The 18128-nt window shown below is 40.6% G+C and overlaps 1 protein-coding gene across 2 annotated transcripts in view; it reads right to left on the bottom strand.

The window, feature by feature from the left end:
* Nucleotides 1-10887: 10887 nt before the first annotated feature.
* Nucleotides 10888-18128, bottom strand: part of LOC122805610 (BTB/POZ domain-containing protein KCTD3-like) — a 2987990-nt gene continuing 2980749 nt past the window's right edge. For both annotated transcript variants that reach the window (XM_044075857.1, XM_044075858.1), the window contains one exon: nucleotides 10888-12192. In XM_044075857.1, the coding sequence (XP_043931792.1) occupies nucleotides 11553-12192 (640 nt within the window). In that variant the 3' untranslated portion in view covers nucleotides 10888-11552. The remainder of the gene's footprint in view (nucleotides 12193-18128) is intronic.

The raw sequence follows: 18128 nt of genomic DNA, 5'->3' as shown, positions 1-18128 counted from the left end.
TTCCCAAAAAAAAAACTTTTTTTATACGGGGTTTTAAAATTAACTGTGTTAAGACAGCTAAAATTTTCCATATATAGAGCTGAATATATTTTTTGTATTATTCTGTATTATAGAGCAAAGCTGTTGCTTATACATTTGTTGTCTTACTGTTCTGCAAATAAACAGAGATCAGTATATATTTATTTGGTTTTATAATTTGCACTGTGATTCCTCACATCTCTGTTTAAACTGTCATCCCCACCCCCCTCATTTTCTGCCTTGTCTTCAGCTGATATAACTGTTTGTTATAGCGTGTGTGTTGCTTAACTCAAAGTTCCCTTAATTTGACCTGTTAATAACAGCCTGCATTTAAATTGGAACCTGTGTGCTGAGAGACAGTCTTATAAGACTATCTGCAAATATATAGAGCTGAGTATATTTTTCTGTATTCTGTATTATAGAGCTAAATTGTTGCTTAGATATCTGTTGTTTTACTGTTCTGCAAATATACAGAGATCAGTATATATTGTTTTGGTTTTATAATTTGCACGGTGATTCCTCAAATCTCTGTTGAAACTGTCTTCCCCACCCCACCCCCCTCATTTTCTGCCTTGATATAACTGTTTTTTATAGCTTGTGTGTTGCTTAACTCAAGGTTCCCTTAATCTGACCTGTTAATAACAGCCTGCATTTAAATTGGAACCTGTGTGCTGAGAGACAGCCTAACAGGACTATCTGTAAATATAGAGAGCTGAGTATATTTTTCTGCATTATTCTGTATTATAGAGCTAAAATGTTGCTTAGATATCTGCTGTGTTACTGTTCTGCAAATATACAGAGATCGGTATATATATTTTTTGGTTTTATAATTTGCACTGTGATTCCTCACCTCTCTGCTGAAACTGTCTTCCCTTCCCCACCCCCACCCCCACCCATTTTCTGACTTGACTTCTGTTGATACAACTGTTTTTTATAGCTTGTGTGTTGGTCAACTCAAGTTTCCCTTAATTTGACCTGTTAATAACAGCCTGCATTTAAATTGGAAACTGTGTGCTGAGAGGCAGCCTTACAAAACTATCTGCAAATATACATAGCTGAGTATATATTTCTGTATTATTCCATATTATAGAGCTAAATTCTTGCTTCGTTATCTGTTGTCTTACTGTTCTGCAAATATACAGAGATCATTATATATTTTTTTTGTTTTATAATTTGCACTGTGATTCCTCACATCTCTGTTGAAACTGTCTTCCCCACCCCCTGATTTTCTGCATTGTCTTCAGCTGATAAAACTGTTTTTTACAGCTTGTGTGTTGCTTAACTCAATGTTCCCTTAACTTGACCTGTTAATAACAGCCTGCATTTAAATTGGAACCTGTGTGCTGAGAGACAGCCTTACAAGACTATCTGCAAATATATAGAGCTGAATATATTTTTTTGTATTATTCTGTATTATAGAGCAAAGCTGTTGCTTATACATCTGTTGTCTTACTCTTCTGCAAATAAAAAGAGATCAGTATATATTTCTTTTGTTTTATAATTTGCACTGTGATTCCTCACATCTCTGTTTAAACTGTCATCCCCACCCCCCTCATTTTCTGCCTTGTCTTCAGCTGATATAACTGTTTGTTATAGCTTGTGTGTTGCTTAACTCAAGGTTCCCTTAATTTGACCTGTTAATAACAGCCTGCATTTAAATTGGAACCTGTGTGCTGAGAGACAGTCTTACAAGACTATCTGCAAATATATAGAGCTGAGTATATTTTTCTGTATTATTCTGCATTATAGAGCTAAATTGTTGCTTAGATATCTGTTGTCCTACTGTTCTGGGAATATACAGAGATCAGTATATATTTTTTTTGATTTAATAATTTGCACTGTGATTCCTCACATCTCTGTTGAAACTGTCTTCCCCACCCCCCTCATATCCTGCATTTTTTTTCATCTGATATAACTGTTTTTTATAGCTTATGTGTTGCTCAACTCAAGGTTTCCTTAATTTGACCTGTTAATAACAGCCTGCATTTAAATTGGAACCTGTGTGCTGAGAGACAGCCTTCCAAGACTATCTACAAATATATAGAGTTGAGTATATTTTCCTATATTATTCTGTATTACAGAGCTAAATTGTTGCTTAGTTATCTGTTCTCTTACTGTTCTGGAAATATAAAGAGTTTGGTATATATTTTTTTGGTTTTAACATTTGCACTGTGATTCCTCACATCTCTGTTGAAACTGTCCCCCCCCCTACTAATTTTCTGCCTTTTCTTCAGCTGATATAACTGTTTTTATAGCTTGTGTGTTGCTTAACTCAAGGTTCCATTAATTTGAACTGTTAATAACAGCCTGCATTTAAATTGGAAACTGTGTGCTGAGAGACAGCCTTACAAGACTATCTGCAAATATACATAGCTGAGTATATTTTTCTGTATTATTTTGCATTATAGAGCTAAATTATTGCTTAGATATCTGTTGTCTTACTGTTCTGCAAATATACAGAGATCAGTATGTTTTTTTTGGTTTTATAATTTGAACTGTGATTCCTCAAATCTCTGTTGAAACTGTCTTCCCCACCCCACCCCCCTCATTTTCTGCCTTGATATAACTGTTTTTTATAGCTTGTGTGTTGCTTAACTCAAGGTTCCCTTAATCTGACCTGTTAATAACAGCCTGCATTTAAATTGGAACCTGTGTGCTGAGAGACAGCCTAACAGGACTATCTGTAAATATAGAGAGCTGAGTATATTTTTCTGCATTATTCCTTATTATAGAGCTAAAATGTTGCTTAGATATCTGTTGTCTTACTGTTCTGCAAATATACAGAGATCGGTATATATATTTATTGGTTTTATAATTTGCACTGTGATTCCTCACCTCTCTGCTGAAACTGTCTTCCCTTCCCCACCCCCACCCCACCCCCCATTTTCTGACTTGTCTTCTGTTGATACAACTGTTTTTTATAACTTGTGTGTTGGTCAACTCAAGTTTCCCTTAATTTGACCTGTTAATAACAGCCTGCATTTAAATTGGAAACTGTGTGCTGAGAGGCAGCCTTACAAAACTATCTGCAAATATACATAGCTGAGTATATTTTTCTGTATTATTCTGTATTATAGAGCTAAATTGTTGCTTAGATATCTGTTGTCTTACTGTTCTGCAAATATACAGAGATCAGTATATATTATTTTGGTTTTATAATTTGCAGTGTGATTCCTCAAATCTCTGTTGAAACTGTCTTCTCCCCCCCCCTCATTTTCTGTCTTGTCTTCAGCTGATATAACTGTTTTTTATAGCTTGTGTGTTGCTTAACTCAAGGTTCCCTTAATTTGACCTGTTAATAACAGCTTGCATTTAAATTGGAACCTGTGTGCTGAGAGACAGCCTTACATGACTATCTGCAAATATATAGAGCTGAGTATATTTTTCTGTATTATTCTGTATTATAGAGCTAAATTGTTGCTTAGATATCTGTTGTTTTACTGTTCTGCAAATATACAGAGATCAGTATATATTGTTTTGGTTTTATAATTTGCACTGTGATTCCTCACATCTCTGTTGAAACTGTCTTCCCCACCCCCCTGATTTTCTGCATTGTCTTCAGCTGATAAAACTGTTTTTTATAGCTTGTGTGTTGCTTAACTCAAGGTTCCCTTAACTTGACCTGTTAATAACAGCCTGCATTTAAATTGGAACCTGTGTGCTGAGAGACAGCCTTACAAGACTATCTGCAAATATATAGAGCTGAGTATATTTTTCTGTATTATTCTGTATTATAGAGCAAAGTTGTTGCTTATATATCTGTTGTCTTACTGTTCTGCAAATAAACAGAGATCAGTATATATTTTTTTGGTTTTATAATTTGCACTGTGATTCCTCACATCTCTGTTTAAACTGTCATCCCCACCCCCCTCATTTTCTGCCTTGTCTTCAGCTGATATAACTGTTTTTATAGCTTGTGTGTTGCTTAACTCAAGGTTCCCTTAATTTGACCTGTTAATAACAGCCTGCATTTAAACTGGAACCTGCGTGCTGAGAGGCAGCCCTACCAGACTATCTGCAAATATATAGAGCTGAGTATATTTTTCTGTATTATTCTGTATTATAGAGCTAAATTATTGCTTAGATATCTGTTGTCTTACTGTTCTGCAAATATACAGTGATCAGTATATATTGTTTTGGTTTTATAATTTATAATTCCTCACATCTCTGTTGAAACTGTATTCCCCACCCCCCGATTTTTTGCCTCATCTTCAGCTGATGTAACTGGTTTTTATAGGCTGTGTGTTGCTCAACTCAAGGTTCCCTTAATTTGACCTGTTAATAACAGGCTGCATTTAAATTGGAACCTGTGTGCTGAGAGACAGCCTTGCAAGACAATCTGCAAATATATACAGCTGAGTATATTTTTCTGTATTATTCTGTATTATAGAGCTAAATTGTTGCTTAGATATCTGTTGTCTTACTGTTCTGCAAATAAACAGAGATCAGTATATATATATTTTTTGTTTTATAATTTGCACTCTGATTCCTCACATCTCTGTTGAAACTGTCTTCCCCACCCCCCCACCCCTTCATTTTCTGCCTTGTTTTCAGCTGATATAACTGTTTTTTATAGCTTGTGTGTTGCTTAACTCAAGGTTCCCTTAATTTGACATGTTAATAACAGCCTGCATTTAAATTGGAAACTTTGTGCTGAGAGACAGCCTTACAAGACAATCTGCAAATATACATAGCTGAGTATATTTTTCTGTATTATTCTGTATTATAGAGCTAAATTGGTTCTTAGATATCTGTTGTCTTACTGTTCTGCAAATATACAGAGATCAGTATATATTTTTTTGGTTTTATAATTTGCACTGTGATTCCTCACATCTCTGTTGGAACTGTCTTCCTTGTCTTCAGCTGATAAAACTGGTTTTTATAGCTTGTGTGTTGCTTAACTCAAGGTTCCCTTAATTTGGCCTGTTAATAACAGCCTGCATTTAAAATGGAACCTATGTGCTGAGAGACAGCCTTACAAGACTATCTGCAAATATATAGAGCTGAGTATATTTTTCTGTATTATTCTGTATTACAGAGCTAAATTGTTGCGTAGATATCGGTTGTCTTACTGTTCTGCAAATATACAGAGATCAGTATATATTTTTATGGTTTTATAATTTGCACTGTGATTCCTCACATCTCTGTTGAAACTGTCTTCCCCACCCCACCCCTCATTTTCTGCCTTGACATAACTGTTTTTTATAGTTTGGGTGTTGCTTAACTCAAGGTTCCCTTAATCTGACCTGTTAATAACAGCGTGCATTTAAATTGGAACCTGTGTGCTGAGAGACAGCCTTACAAGACTATCTGCAAATATATAGAGCTGAGTATATTTTTCTGTATTATTCTGTATTATAGAGCTAAATTGTTGCTTAGATATCTGTTGTCTTACTGTTTTACAGAGATCAGTATATATTTTTTTGGTTTTATAATTTGCACTGTGATTCCTCACATCTCTGCTGAAACTGTCTTCCCCACCCCCTTCCCTGTTCTTGGTTGTAGTTTAAATTGGGTGGCTTTTGCAGTGCCCGCCCCACTGTAGATTTGATCTAGGACTCTCCCCCAGTCCCATCTCTTTACTGCGTTCTACCTAATAAACCCTTTCTGCACTTGCTTTTAGTCCTTTTTAATTTAATTACATTTTTTCAAACTGTGTGTGGACTAATATTGCTACATACTCAAGTGTGCCAGCTTGCACTGCATGTGAATTGTTTTTACTACTGTTTTTGCTACTTTTCTGAAAAAAAAAAAATAAATAAAAATTGTAAGCCTGTTTCCTACCTTTCCTTAATTAGTTTTCCAGATACAGATTTGTTGTATCCACGACTGTTTGTACGCTTCTGAGCCCCCCAAGCCTTTCTGTGTTGGAGGGAATCCTTCTAGCTTATCAGTTGGAGTTGTAAGCATTAGGTAACCTGTCTACCACATAAGGAGTGGTTCTGGCCCAGAATTTGTAGTTATTGGCCATTTGGGCGGTCTTCCATCTCTCTCAACTTTCTGATTTGAAGGCCTGCATTTGCACTTGTTTCTGTCCTGTAACTCCTGGGCCCATCTCATTTGCTCACTCAAAAAAAAAAATATCTGCTTTTACTGTATTTGTGTTTGTTCCTACTTTATTTTGCTTTTGCTTCATCTTAAAAGTACTCAATTGTATTTATTACTGCTTGGTGTAACTCATTCTAAGCCTTTTAGTTTAAGCACTTGGGCTTCAGACCAGTTGTTTTACATTAAGAAGGTTTGTGGTCTGCACTGTAGTGGCAGAACAGGTAGCTTACATCCTTCTAAGTTGGGAAATGATGATTGAGGGCTCAGTGTCTGTTATTCTAAAAGTGTATTAATTCTGGTTTAAGCACTTGGGCTTCAGGCCAGTTATTTTACATTAAGAGGGTTCGTGGTCTGCACTCTTGTGGGAGGAGAGGCTGGACTCTTCCCTTCTGAGCTAGGAATTTCTGGTTAAAGGCTTATAGTGCCTGCATATTTGAACTGCTTCTTACTGAAATTGGTACACCTTGTTTGCTGTAGCACAGGCCTGCTGAATCTAGCTTTGTTTGTATGCTTGTTATTTGTTTGCTTGCTATTTCCCTGAAATGCTAATTCCACCTAAAACGCAGCTTTTCAGCGCTTCTGTGGATCCCTAGTGATATCTGCATTGCTTACTGTACTTATTTCCTTGTTTCACTTGAAAGAAAGTTACTGTTTGTCGTTTTTGCATTTAAGTTACCTGTAACACATTGCATTTAAGTTACCTGGCACTTGCTCACTAAAGCAATTATATAAGTCAGCACTAAAAATTAAAAGCACTACACCCTCACAAACTCCCCTTGAGTACCTTGTTCCCCACTGGCCCTTTTTTCAATTATAAAGGAATTCCCAATACTATTCTAGCATGTCCAAAGTTCAGTTGTCAATCTCCTCTCCGGTCCAGCTGGTGAATCTGGGAATCTTGAGGCAATGTTACAACTGCCTCATGTATACAGACAACCCTCTCCTCCTCCCAACAAATTCCAACACATGTGAGAGATGCAACCATATAGCCAAACTGGAGGCTAAGCTCTCTCAACTCAGTACTGGCGTAACCAGTCAGGAGGAGAAGGAAACCACACTCACTACAATTCCAATCTCACACAGACCTACCACGACAGCAAACCATGTGCCCATAAACACACAAAAACATACTCGGAGGCTCTAAATAAAAATATGCCTAAGCAGCAGAGACCTCCAAAGCAGGCACCCAAGCAAGCGCTACCCCAAAACAAAACACGTGCAGCACAGCTCACAAAGCGAATGTGCCGAACAGTCACAGCCCTTAAGGCTGAACAACACACCTGATACACTTGTAATAGGTGACTCTATCGTCAGGCACACTGATGTCCCGCTCACCAGGCTGAACAAGGAGAAGGTCACGGTGAACTGCCTGTTGGGCGCTAGTATCCACCACATAACACAAGCACTCAGGTCACTCCAAGGCAAGTACAAATATGACTCAGTCATTGTCCATGCTGGTGTGAATGACCTGAGACGTACCTCCCTGGACTACATGAAGAGAGACATAGAGAAGCTCTCTGAGCATGTAGCCCAGGCCGGTATGACCCTGACCTTGAGTAGCATCTTACCCTCACCAAAAATGATGCCACAATATGAAGACAAAATGATCAATTTCAACAACTGGCTTAAGTACTGGTGTCATTCAAAGGGTATCCAATACCTGTCAGCCTGGGATGACATGCTCGACAAGCCACGATGCTTCGCTAGGGACAGCTTGCACCTGTCACCCATGGGCTTCTGGATATTGGCAAAGGCTCTTGCTACCCCATAGTGCCTTTTTTAGGCAAGGCTCAAAAGACAAACCCACCACCATAGATATCACAAGGGATAAGAAACTAAGAGTAATGCTACTCAACGCCAGAAGTCTAAACCTCAAGATGCATGCACTCAAAACTCTCCTTAGCATGGAGAACATCGATATCTGTGCAGTAACAGAAACCTGGTTCAAGGCTCCCGAGAGCACCCCAGCACTACCAGGTTATACCTCATACCATGCTTTTCTGCCCCAAAACTGGGACCGAACCACAAAAGGAGGGGGGAGTATCAATATTCATCAAAGATATCCACACCTCCAGGTTGGTGGCACAGCACGAAGCATCAGAGACTATCCATGTGCAACTAACAGTGGGTAAAACTGCCTTCCAGTTCATAGCCTGCTACAGACCACCCTCCCAAACCCAGGAACCCCACTCGGCCTTCCTGAGAACACTGGAAAATATGGTCTCTCCAAACACCATTATATTGGGCAACTTCAACTACCCAAACATAGACTGGGAGCATTACTCTAGCTCCAACACCCTAGCCCAAAGGTTCCTAGAATTTATAAACTCAAATGCTATGGAACAACTTGTTACCACTCCCACAAGAGGGGAAAACAAACTGGACCTGATCATCACCAACATGGGGACTCTATGTTCCAGACCAGAAGTGTATCCCTCACTGGTAAGATCAGACCATAAACTAATCTCACTAGATATTCACATCCCGACCCCACCCCCTGCCTAGAAAACCACAGTGAAAAACTTCTCTAAAGCAAATTTCACACTCCTCAAAACAGAGGTGGAATCCTTCAAAGCCCCCGGGCATGTGGAAAATACGGCCCAGACCACAGAATCCTTTATAAACGCATTCTATGAACACCTTCAGGAATGCATGGATCATGCAATCCCAAATAAAACCAAGACCCAATCCTCCAAAGGCAGACGTCCTGTCTGGTGGACCCCAGCCATAAACAAACTATACAATAGAAGGAGGAAGCTACTACATGATAGAGCAAAATCCCAAAAAGGGAAGGCATCTCTGATCAGTAATAGTAAAAAACTACAGGCACTCATAAAATCGTCTAAGGCCAGCTTCGAGAGAAAAATTGCACAGGACACTAAGGATAATCACAAGGCTTTCTTTAGTTATGTTAGGAACCTGGGTGGGAATTCCCAGATATGCTCAGAATTAGTCCAAAATGACAAAAAATACACCGAACCCACAGACATTGCCAACATCCTAGCTGACAGGTTCAGCGCAAACTTCTCCCCCCCACCACCAAAAGGGCAAATATCTATCCCAGCAGAGTGCTGCCCCCCTGACATCTCCAGATGCTCAGGTAAGAGCCGCCCTCTCCAAAGCAAAAAACACAGCATCAATGGGACCAGACGGTGTCTCGGGCTGCGTCCTACATGAACTCCAAGAAGAGCTAAACCCAAACATAAAACTACTGTTCAATCTCAGCCTTACTACAGGATATGTACCCAAAGAGTGGCGTACAGCAACAGTGGTCCCTCTCCACAAAGGTGGTGCCTCAACGGATCCTGGAAACTATCACCCCATAAGCCTGACTAGCTTGGTCTGGCAAAGCTATGGAAAGGATCATCATGGACCTCATAAATAAAGATATTGGGGACCTACAGACACTGGATCCTACCCAGTTCAGCTTTGTTAAGAGCAGATCCTGCCTCTTAAACCTGGTCAATTTCTTTGAAACAGTCACCAAGGCCATTGATGAGGGGAAGGTGGTCCACACAGCCTACTTGGACCTCGCAAAAGCCTTCGATACAATACCCCACTCGGGCATTATAGATAAGCTCACCAGCTTAAATATAAATCCCTATGTCACTAGATGGGTTGCAAACTGGCTCAAGGACAGAACCCACATGGTTAAAATTGTTCTACCCATGTCAGACTACAAACCAGTTACAAGTGGCATCCCACAAGGCTCAGTCCTGGGACCTCTCTTGTTCGGTATATATTTCTCTGAGGTACAGGCCAACACGGAAGGACTGTGGCTGACCATGTTCGCAGATGACTGCAAACTGGGTGCAATAATCGACTCTCCAGCCGACACAAGCATCCTCCAAAAGAGCCTCATACAAACAGACAACTGGTGCCAGAGCCATGGCCTCAAGCTAAACGTCAAAACGTGTATAGTCATCCCCTTTGGCAAAAACAAAGTGCCCACAAATTACCACATAGGTGGTAATCCATTAAGTACAGAAGACGTAATTAGGGACCTGGGGACCCAAGTTGATAGCAATCTCTCATTTGACAACCACGTGGCCTAAGTGGTTAGAAAAACATTTTATATAGCCCACCTGATCATGAAGGGATTCACATCTAGATCAGGGGAGCTCATCGTGCCTCTTTACTCATCCCTCATCAGGCCCATAATTGAGTACAATGCCCCTTTTGGGATGTACCTTACCAGACACCTGCAGCAACTGGAAAGACCCCAAAAGTACCTCACCAAGAGGAACAAAGGGCTCAAACAGATGCCATATGCTGCCCGATTAAAGAAACTCCAGCTCTACTCAGTGGCATACCGCCTGCTCAGAGGCGAGCTGTGCCTGACGTATAAAGCCATGTCCAACCCGGAATTAATGGACATGCTGCACCTCAGAAAATCCAAATCCCATCGAGCTACGCGCTCGAGAGACTTGAACCTCAGCACTGAAATAAATAGGACATGCTGGAGGGACAGATTCATAACACAGAGGCTCCCTTCACTCTGAAATAAAATCCCAGTCCAGGTTAGGCAGAGTCCCTCATTGACTCTCTTCAAGAGGAATCTTGATGAGTGGATGGGAGATCGTAGGTTTACCCCGGGTATCACTTCTGTGTCACTGTTAGACAGAGGCACAGTATACTAACCTCGAAAAAGGGCATAGCAAAATTAATTTAAAATGGGTGGTGAAAGCCAAACACACTCTGGCTAGGCTTATAAATGCTCTAGGGCAGATAGCCTCGTATGAACCTATGAACCTAGGAGTTAGATTATGAGAAACGTTTTACTATACACTCAGAAGGCCAATGAATCCAAGGAAACTGCAAAACGTTTTTTTCTTCTTTAATAAAAACACCAATAACTCCACACAGTAAAAAAACAAATCAGATGTTCTAGTGCCTCGGCTTCCACAGCCTTTCAGAGTACATTTTAACAATACAAGCAGAACCCTTTTTATACAGCAAAAATATTCCCACCCTCACAATTATTCAGTTAAACAATAAAACATTTAAAGGCATATTATAAAAAAAACATTTCCTGTTACGCTTTTTGTTCATGCCTCTAGGGCACAATGTATTATATTTGAGAAAAGTTATTTCATTTTGCTAGCTCTAATCTAAAGTAGGCACTTCTTTTGGGTAAGGAATGGAACAGTGTCTGGTGTGTGCATGTGCGTGTGTATATCTGTGTTTAATACTGGCACACTGATTTTGCCTGCTTGCAAAACAGAGGATCAACCTTTACTTTCCACAATGCAGCAAGGTATTTATGTACTTCAGCTCTTGTTAAATATTCAATAACACAAAAATTAAAGCATCATGGTTCCAGGTTCTGTTTCTCCTCTACACCAGGCCTGACTTTTTTTGTTAGAAAACTGTCCCAATTTAGCATCAACACCAAAAAAATCTCTCAACCATCACCACCATCCTCTGAACAAGTTTATCAGGAGTGTTTTTTGTTGTTTGTTTTTTGGTGGGGTATACATTTACTTTCAAAATGATGTTTCATTTAATTTAGGCTTTTGTTCCGCTGCAGGCAGAGTAGAGGAATCAGTAGCAGAGGTGTCACTGCCATCAGTAGTCATGGATCTTGCTAGTGAGGATGCTGATATGGTACTGACTGCAGGAACAAGGCTCTGTACAGGAGTCTTTCGTACTTGGCTCCCCACTGCAGCAGGAGTTTTATTTCTAACCCCAGGCCGATTATCTTGCTCACTAGAACAGCTATGTCTTCTCATATCCTGGTGACTGAACTCTGTGGACCGTGCCAGCTCATGACATCTCTCAACAAAGCTTCCTCCTCGAGTTCCATAAGTATATCGCACATCACCATCTATACTCCTATTTTCACCAAATGCACATTCAGAAGAATTTGCAGTCCACTTCAGACGCACTTCTTGGTCTATTTGAGGCTTCAGTGATCTACCACTACTTGTGTGGCTATCACTTCTGTTTAGGGAAGGCTGGCTGGCTAAATGTGGCTGGATGCTGTAGATACTGCTGAAGAAGTCCCGTGATCTATTCATCAGTGTTGCATTATTCTCTTTGTACAAGCGGGACATGTTGGGCAAGACACCAGTGGTACTTCTTGTAGGTCTTTCTCTTGGACAATCACTTAACTGAGACTGAAGGCTGGAAAAGGAATGTACAGAGTCAGTCTTAGTGTTAAATTTCTATGCATAAAAGAAAAATATAGGCAAAAAAAGTTATGTACTTAGCATAACATTCCATCTGTGTTGCCATTTTCTCTCTTCCTCAACTATTGGGTTCAGATTCAATCTTCAGACCCGACTCAGACGTTATTATAGCTTGTGGTAACCTAAAAGCTCTCGAGTTCCTCCCTACCCACAATGCACCAACCCCTAACATACCTCAGGTCTTGTTTGCTAGATGACATAAATTAAGAAAGCCATTATCTGGAGCTCAAATTAAGGCACAATGGTGCTCTTATGAACTCTCTTTCTTCCAGAAGACTATCAAGACAAAGATGGGGGTTGATGGACGAGTAGTTGAGGAAGAATGAAAATGGACTTCACAGATGGAATGTTATGGCAAGTACATAACTTTTTTATCTGATGTCAATTTTTCATTTGTTCCTCAACTATTGGGACAGAGTCTCCAGCTACCTGAAATCCCGGGTGGACTCTAAGGAAGGATGTTCCTGAGCACAGCTCAGCTGAATCAAAGGCTGCTCTTCCTCAAGACCAGATCTAGTTTGTAATGAGTAATAAAGATATGAGATTAAATCAACTTGCAGTTGCACATATATTGTCCATGGAATGCCTAGATAAAAATGCTAATAAAGTTGTCATGGATCTAGCTGAGTGGGATGTTAAAGGTCTTGATAATGAAATACCCAGTTTATTGCAAACAAAAGATATACAATCAGTAAGCCATCTTGCCAAAATTACTTTTGTAACTGATTAACCTATTTTAGATTCTGCAAAGAAAATAAACAGTTGAGATTTTCTAACTTCTTTTGTTCTATGTAAGTAGAAATGTAATTGTTTATAAACAACTAACAAATACAACATGTACTCTCCTTTTTGGGCAGGATAATGGACTTGTTGATGTTGGATTCTGACACCACCTTAGGAAGGAAAGAAGGGTTGGTTCGTAATGTTACTCTATCCTTATGAAAAATCAACTATGGAGGTTTAGAAGACAATGTTTAAAGCTCAGAAATTCTTCTAACTGAGGTAATAGCCACTAGAAAGATTGTTTTCCAGGTCAGAATTTTAAGATCACATTTAGCTGCTAGCTCAAAGGGGGAATTAATTAAGGCCTGTAGTACTAAATGTAAGTCCCATGGTGGAGTAGGGTCTTTATAAGGTGGTCTCGACAAATGTGTGCCTCTTAAGAAGGCCTTACAAAGCTTTGATGAAGCAAGGAAAGAATTCTCAAATCTGATATGGAAGTTAGAGACTACTGCCTACTGAACCTTAATGGTCAAGGAGCTATAGCTCTTTCATTGAAAATTGTTGCTAACACTCAAGGACACTTTGTACAGGGGTTGAAAAAGGGTCAATATATCTTTAATAAGCCCAAATAACAAATCTCTTCCATTTACTTCTGTAAAGTTTTCTGGTAGAAGCTTTATGTGAAGACAAAACAATAAGATGGTCAGGGGATGAAATGTAAGTGGAGAAACCATGCTGTCAGCTTTAGGTTTGAGATATTTGGGTGAAGTATGCCTGTTGGGTGAGACAGGAGATCTGGAGTTTGATCCAGAAACCAAGGTGGGTAAAGTAAATGAGGTCAACGAAAAGGGAACCATACCTGCCGAGGCCAGTAAGGTGCAATGAGGATGGCTTTGCTCTTCAACCTGGCAGCTTTCTGGAGAATTTTGGGGATCAAGAGAGTTGGGGATAAGCATATAGGAAACCAGGGGGCAATAATGGACTACAGCATCCCTCGGTGATTCCACAGGAGGGGGGAATCAGGACAAAGAACCTGCTGCATTTGTTGTTTAGGGGAGAAGCAAAAAGATCGCAGCAAGGCTCGCCCCAATGATGGAAAATCATTTCCATCACTTTCATGTTGAGAGACCACTCATGAGGTAATAGCATAGGCCTGCTTTGGACTTCCCTGGAATGTACACTGGTATTAGAAAATGTTTGGATGAGATAGTCCATTGCCACACTCTGAGTGCTTCTCGACACTAGGGGTAAGACCTGGTTCTTCCCTGTTTGTTGATGTACCAGACTATCAACATGCTGTCTGTCTAAACAGCAATTGTCCTTAAAGGGAGAGCATTCTGGAAGGCCTGCAAAAGAGCACTGCTCTCATCTCTAGGGCATTGATATGCAAACTGGCCTCTTCAGGGGATCAAGTGCCTTGGACTGTTTTCCCGAGGAAGTGATCCCCCATCCCAATGTGGGATGCTTCTGTGGTCACTATGGCCTTGTGTTGAGTGAGAATGAAAGAATGGCCTTGTAGAACTTCATGTGATTGAATCCACCACCAGAGGTATCTCTTGCATGCTTGAGTGATCCTCACTTGAACTGACTTTCATTGATAAAGAATTGACCATTGTGTTGCAAGCATCCACTGAAGAATTTTCATATGAAATCTTGCCAGGGGAACTAATTATGGCAGCTGACATTTTCCCCAGCACTGAAATAATCGACTGGACTGAAATTTTTGTACTGTGAAGAATTCTCTTGAATTGAAATCTTATTGTTTGCACTCTTGGTAGAGGAAGTGAAGCTGTTACAGATACAGTGTTGAAAACTGTTCCTATAAACTCCAGTATTTGGGACTGTTCTAACTGGGATTTGTTGTAACAAATGTGGAGTACCTGATCTCTGGTTCTTAAGAGTACATCCCTGGTTGGTGCAGTGATGAGCCAGTCATCTAGATACAGAAAAACCCAGAATCCCTGCAGTCTCAAGTGAGCTGCTTCCACTTCCATGCATTTGGTGAACAACCTGGAGGCTGTGGTGAGACCAAAGGGCAGGTCCTGAATGACTGTCTCCCAGCCAGAAGCGTAAGTGCCTTCTTAACTGTCTGTTCATTTTTTTGTGATAGTACGTGTCTTAAAGGTCTATCAAACACATCCAGTCAACCTTGTCCAAAAAGAGCAAAATCAACTGAACCTTGACCAACCAAAACTTTGTGTGGTGAATTGATTTGTTCAAGTTGCTGAGATCCAAAACTGATCACCAGTCTCCTATTTTCTTTGGCACTAAAAAGAACCTTGAGTAAGTTCTAGATTATATCTGATCTGGAGGAACCTCCTGGATGACATTTTTTCTAGCAATTTTTGTATTTCTTGTGCTGCTGCTTTCCTCTGATTGGGTGGAACATCACAGAATATTCTTGAGGATGGAGGTGGAAGTGAAAGGGGAATTATATAACATCCGGAAATTATCCTCTGCACCCAAGTATCTTTTGTGATATCAAGCCAGGCTCTCTGGTGCAGGGATAAATGACCCCCAATTGCCTCCAGAGGGGGGCAATCGTGCCTCCTTTCTGGAGTGCTGGTAGGGTCTGTCAGAGAAGGAATCTCTATACCCTTGATTTTGCAAGCCACCTCTGTCACATGGGCTGTGTCTCTCATTTCAGTTCCCCTCTCTGCTTCTGAGGGAACCTTCTGCATGTGGATCTTGGAAAGGATCCTAGGATTTCCTGAACCATATTTTTCTTCCTCCTTGTTGTTTCCTAGAAAAGGTCCTCTGAGAGCTCGAAAAACATACTCCCACAACAGTGAGAGTCTTTCCTTCTTTTTCACACCTGTTGAGTGTATCCTTCATTTTGGGGCCAAATAAAAAAGTTCCATCTAAGGCAGCATTGATGAAAGAGGACTTAAAGGGCTCCACAAAGTCACACAAGCACATTCCGGCATGCCTCCTAATAGATATAAATAAACCCACTGCCCTTGAGGTACCCTCAGCTGCATATGAGATAAGCCTCATCGATGAGTTAGAAATGGACTGAAGGGTTGCCAACTGTGAGGCCACAGAGAACTGAGTCTCAGCAGCAGTGGCCCCTGAAAGAGAGTTTGACTGTTCTTTAATCAAGTCTCTTTGCAATCTAGTAAAATGTACCAAACAGTTCAGCGACCTAAGAGCACAGGTCACTGAAGCATAGACACACTTCCTAAACCTGTCCAAAGCCCTCAACTCCCTGTTAAGGGATGGACAGTGGAACATTGTTCCACAAGTTCCTTCTTAGTGGCTGTCACCGTGGCCATAGCATCCACAGGTACTCCCTTACTCCAAAACTCCCTTCCCACTGGTGGTACCAGAATCTGATCCAGTCTCTTAGGGACAGGTTCAACACAGTCAGGTTCCTTTCATGCCCGCTTCGAGATCAAATCAATGAGCTTCATCAGGGGTGGAGTTACCCAGGGGGCAGATAGGCCAGAGCCAAACATCTCCAGGAATATTGAGTCCTCCACAGAAGTATTTTTGGAGGACAAATCACTTCTTTGTTTCAGGATTTCTAGAATGTCTCCAAAGGAGATGTCATCAAGTGGTGATCTTGGAGAACCATCCCCTTTGTCAAAATCAGTATCTTCTGCGATAGATTCCTGTGGGGAATTCAAATGCCTCTGCACTTTGTCTTCCAAGGTACTTCTCCAGTGGATGCTCCAGAAGAGATAGTAATACCCTGCTGGGTAACCGGAAGAGTTTGGACTGGCTGTCCCTGTGGAGTCAAGGAGCAAAGACACATGAGATCCTGATGGAAGACTTGAGGGAGGAGAAACCATCTATCTTGCTAAAGCAGAGGACACTCTCTCCACCATCTTAAAAGCAGAATGCCCCAGGATGAAAGACACCAACGGAGCTGAGAAAACAAGCTTTCACCCCATCAACTCCCTCTGCCCTGAGGGCATTCTACCAGAGGTGGAGGCCAGAGCTGAGATGTCCAGTGCCAAGGCTCTGAGGGGCAGAGATGGCTCTGAAAACTTTATAGTTGACACCACCACTTTGGATCTGGCAGAGACACTAGGATCCAAACTCATTGGAGCTGGAGCATTCAGAAATGACCTCAGAGACGAGGATTATACTATCCTCAGATCCAACTCAGACATCTTCAGTAGACTTGGATCCAGGGACTCTGAAATGAAAGGTCGGATTGCAGAAGTAGCCAACAGTAGAGGGGTAGTGAAACCCAAAACTTCCTGACCTGAAGGGGTAGGAGCTGGAAGAACACCCATCTGAATGTGCTTTAAGAGAAATCTCCTCATCATCCTATCCATGTCAGCTTCAGTCAGACTTCAGGAAGAATGAGATAAGGCTAACGAGGGAGATTTTGGGTGCCATTTCTCCAAGAAAGAAGATGGTAACCTGGATGGCACCGGGTCAATGGTAGGTGAGTACAGGGCCCAAGGAAGAGGTTTTCTGAGAAGTCGGCTTTGAAGCAGAAGTTTTCGGATCCACCTTGTTTCCTTACATGGATTTTCCATTGAAGAAGGAGTAGAGGAACCAGACAGTCCTGAGGACCTTTTTAAAGGCTCCTTACATTTTGACGTCAGGGTCATACCTCTCAACCTCTTAGAGCAAGAAATCTGGACAAAAGCTCAAAAATAGGGAATTTTTTTCAATATTAGTCTTACAAACTTAGAAAGTTGATAGAATAATACATTTTACATTAGCATGAATTTTCTGAATGGTATCATGTCTGAAACTCAAATGTATGTCATTATTTTCTAACTTGAATTTTTAATAATTTACCACTAATTTGCCAGAAAACCACGATTTTATGAAAAATGGACCAAAAATATGAGGCAAAAATCTGGACATTCTGAAAATATCTGTAGAGTTGAGAGGTATGGTGGGGGTTAAGCCCTAGAAATTGCTTCAGAAAATGTAGTAGGCAATAATCCCATCCGAATAAGTTTGTTCTTGCAGTCAGCAACTGCATAAGGGTTAAAATTCTTACAAGTGGGGCAATCCACATTTAAGTGCTCTGGGCCCAAACTGTACACACGCAGATCATGTGCATCTGAAACAGGCAACTTATGGCCACATTGGTTACATTTTTTTAATCTCTAAGGACCTTTCTCCTACATTTTATTAAAAGTAAAATTAACAAAAAAGAAGGAATTTTTTTTAACTAGA

Source organism: Protopterus annectens, chromosome 6.part1 (genome assembly GCF_019279795.1).
Source record: "Protopterus annectens isolate FY-2018-M chromosome 6.part1, PAN1.0, whole genome shotgun sequence".
In the NCBI taxonomy this organism is placed as follows: domain Eukaryota; kingdom Metazoa; phylum Chordata; order Ceratodontiformes; family Protopteridae; genus Protopterus; species Protopterus annectens.
The sequence above is the reverse complement of the archived record's forward strand: the minus strand, read 5'-3'. Positions and strand labels throughout refer to the sequence as shown.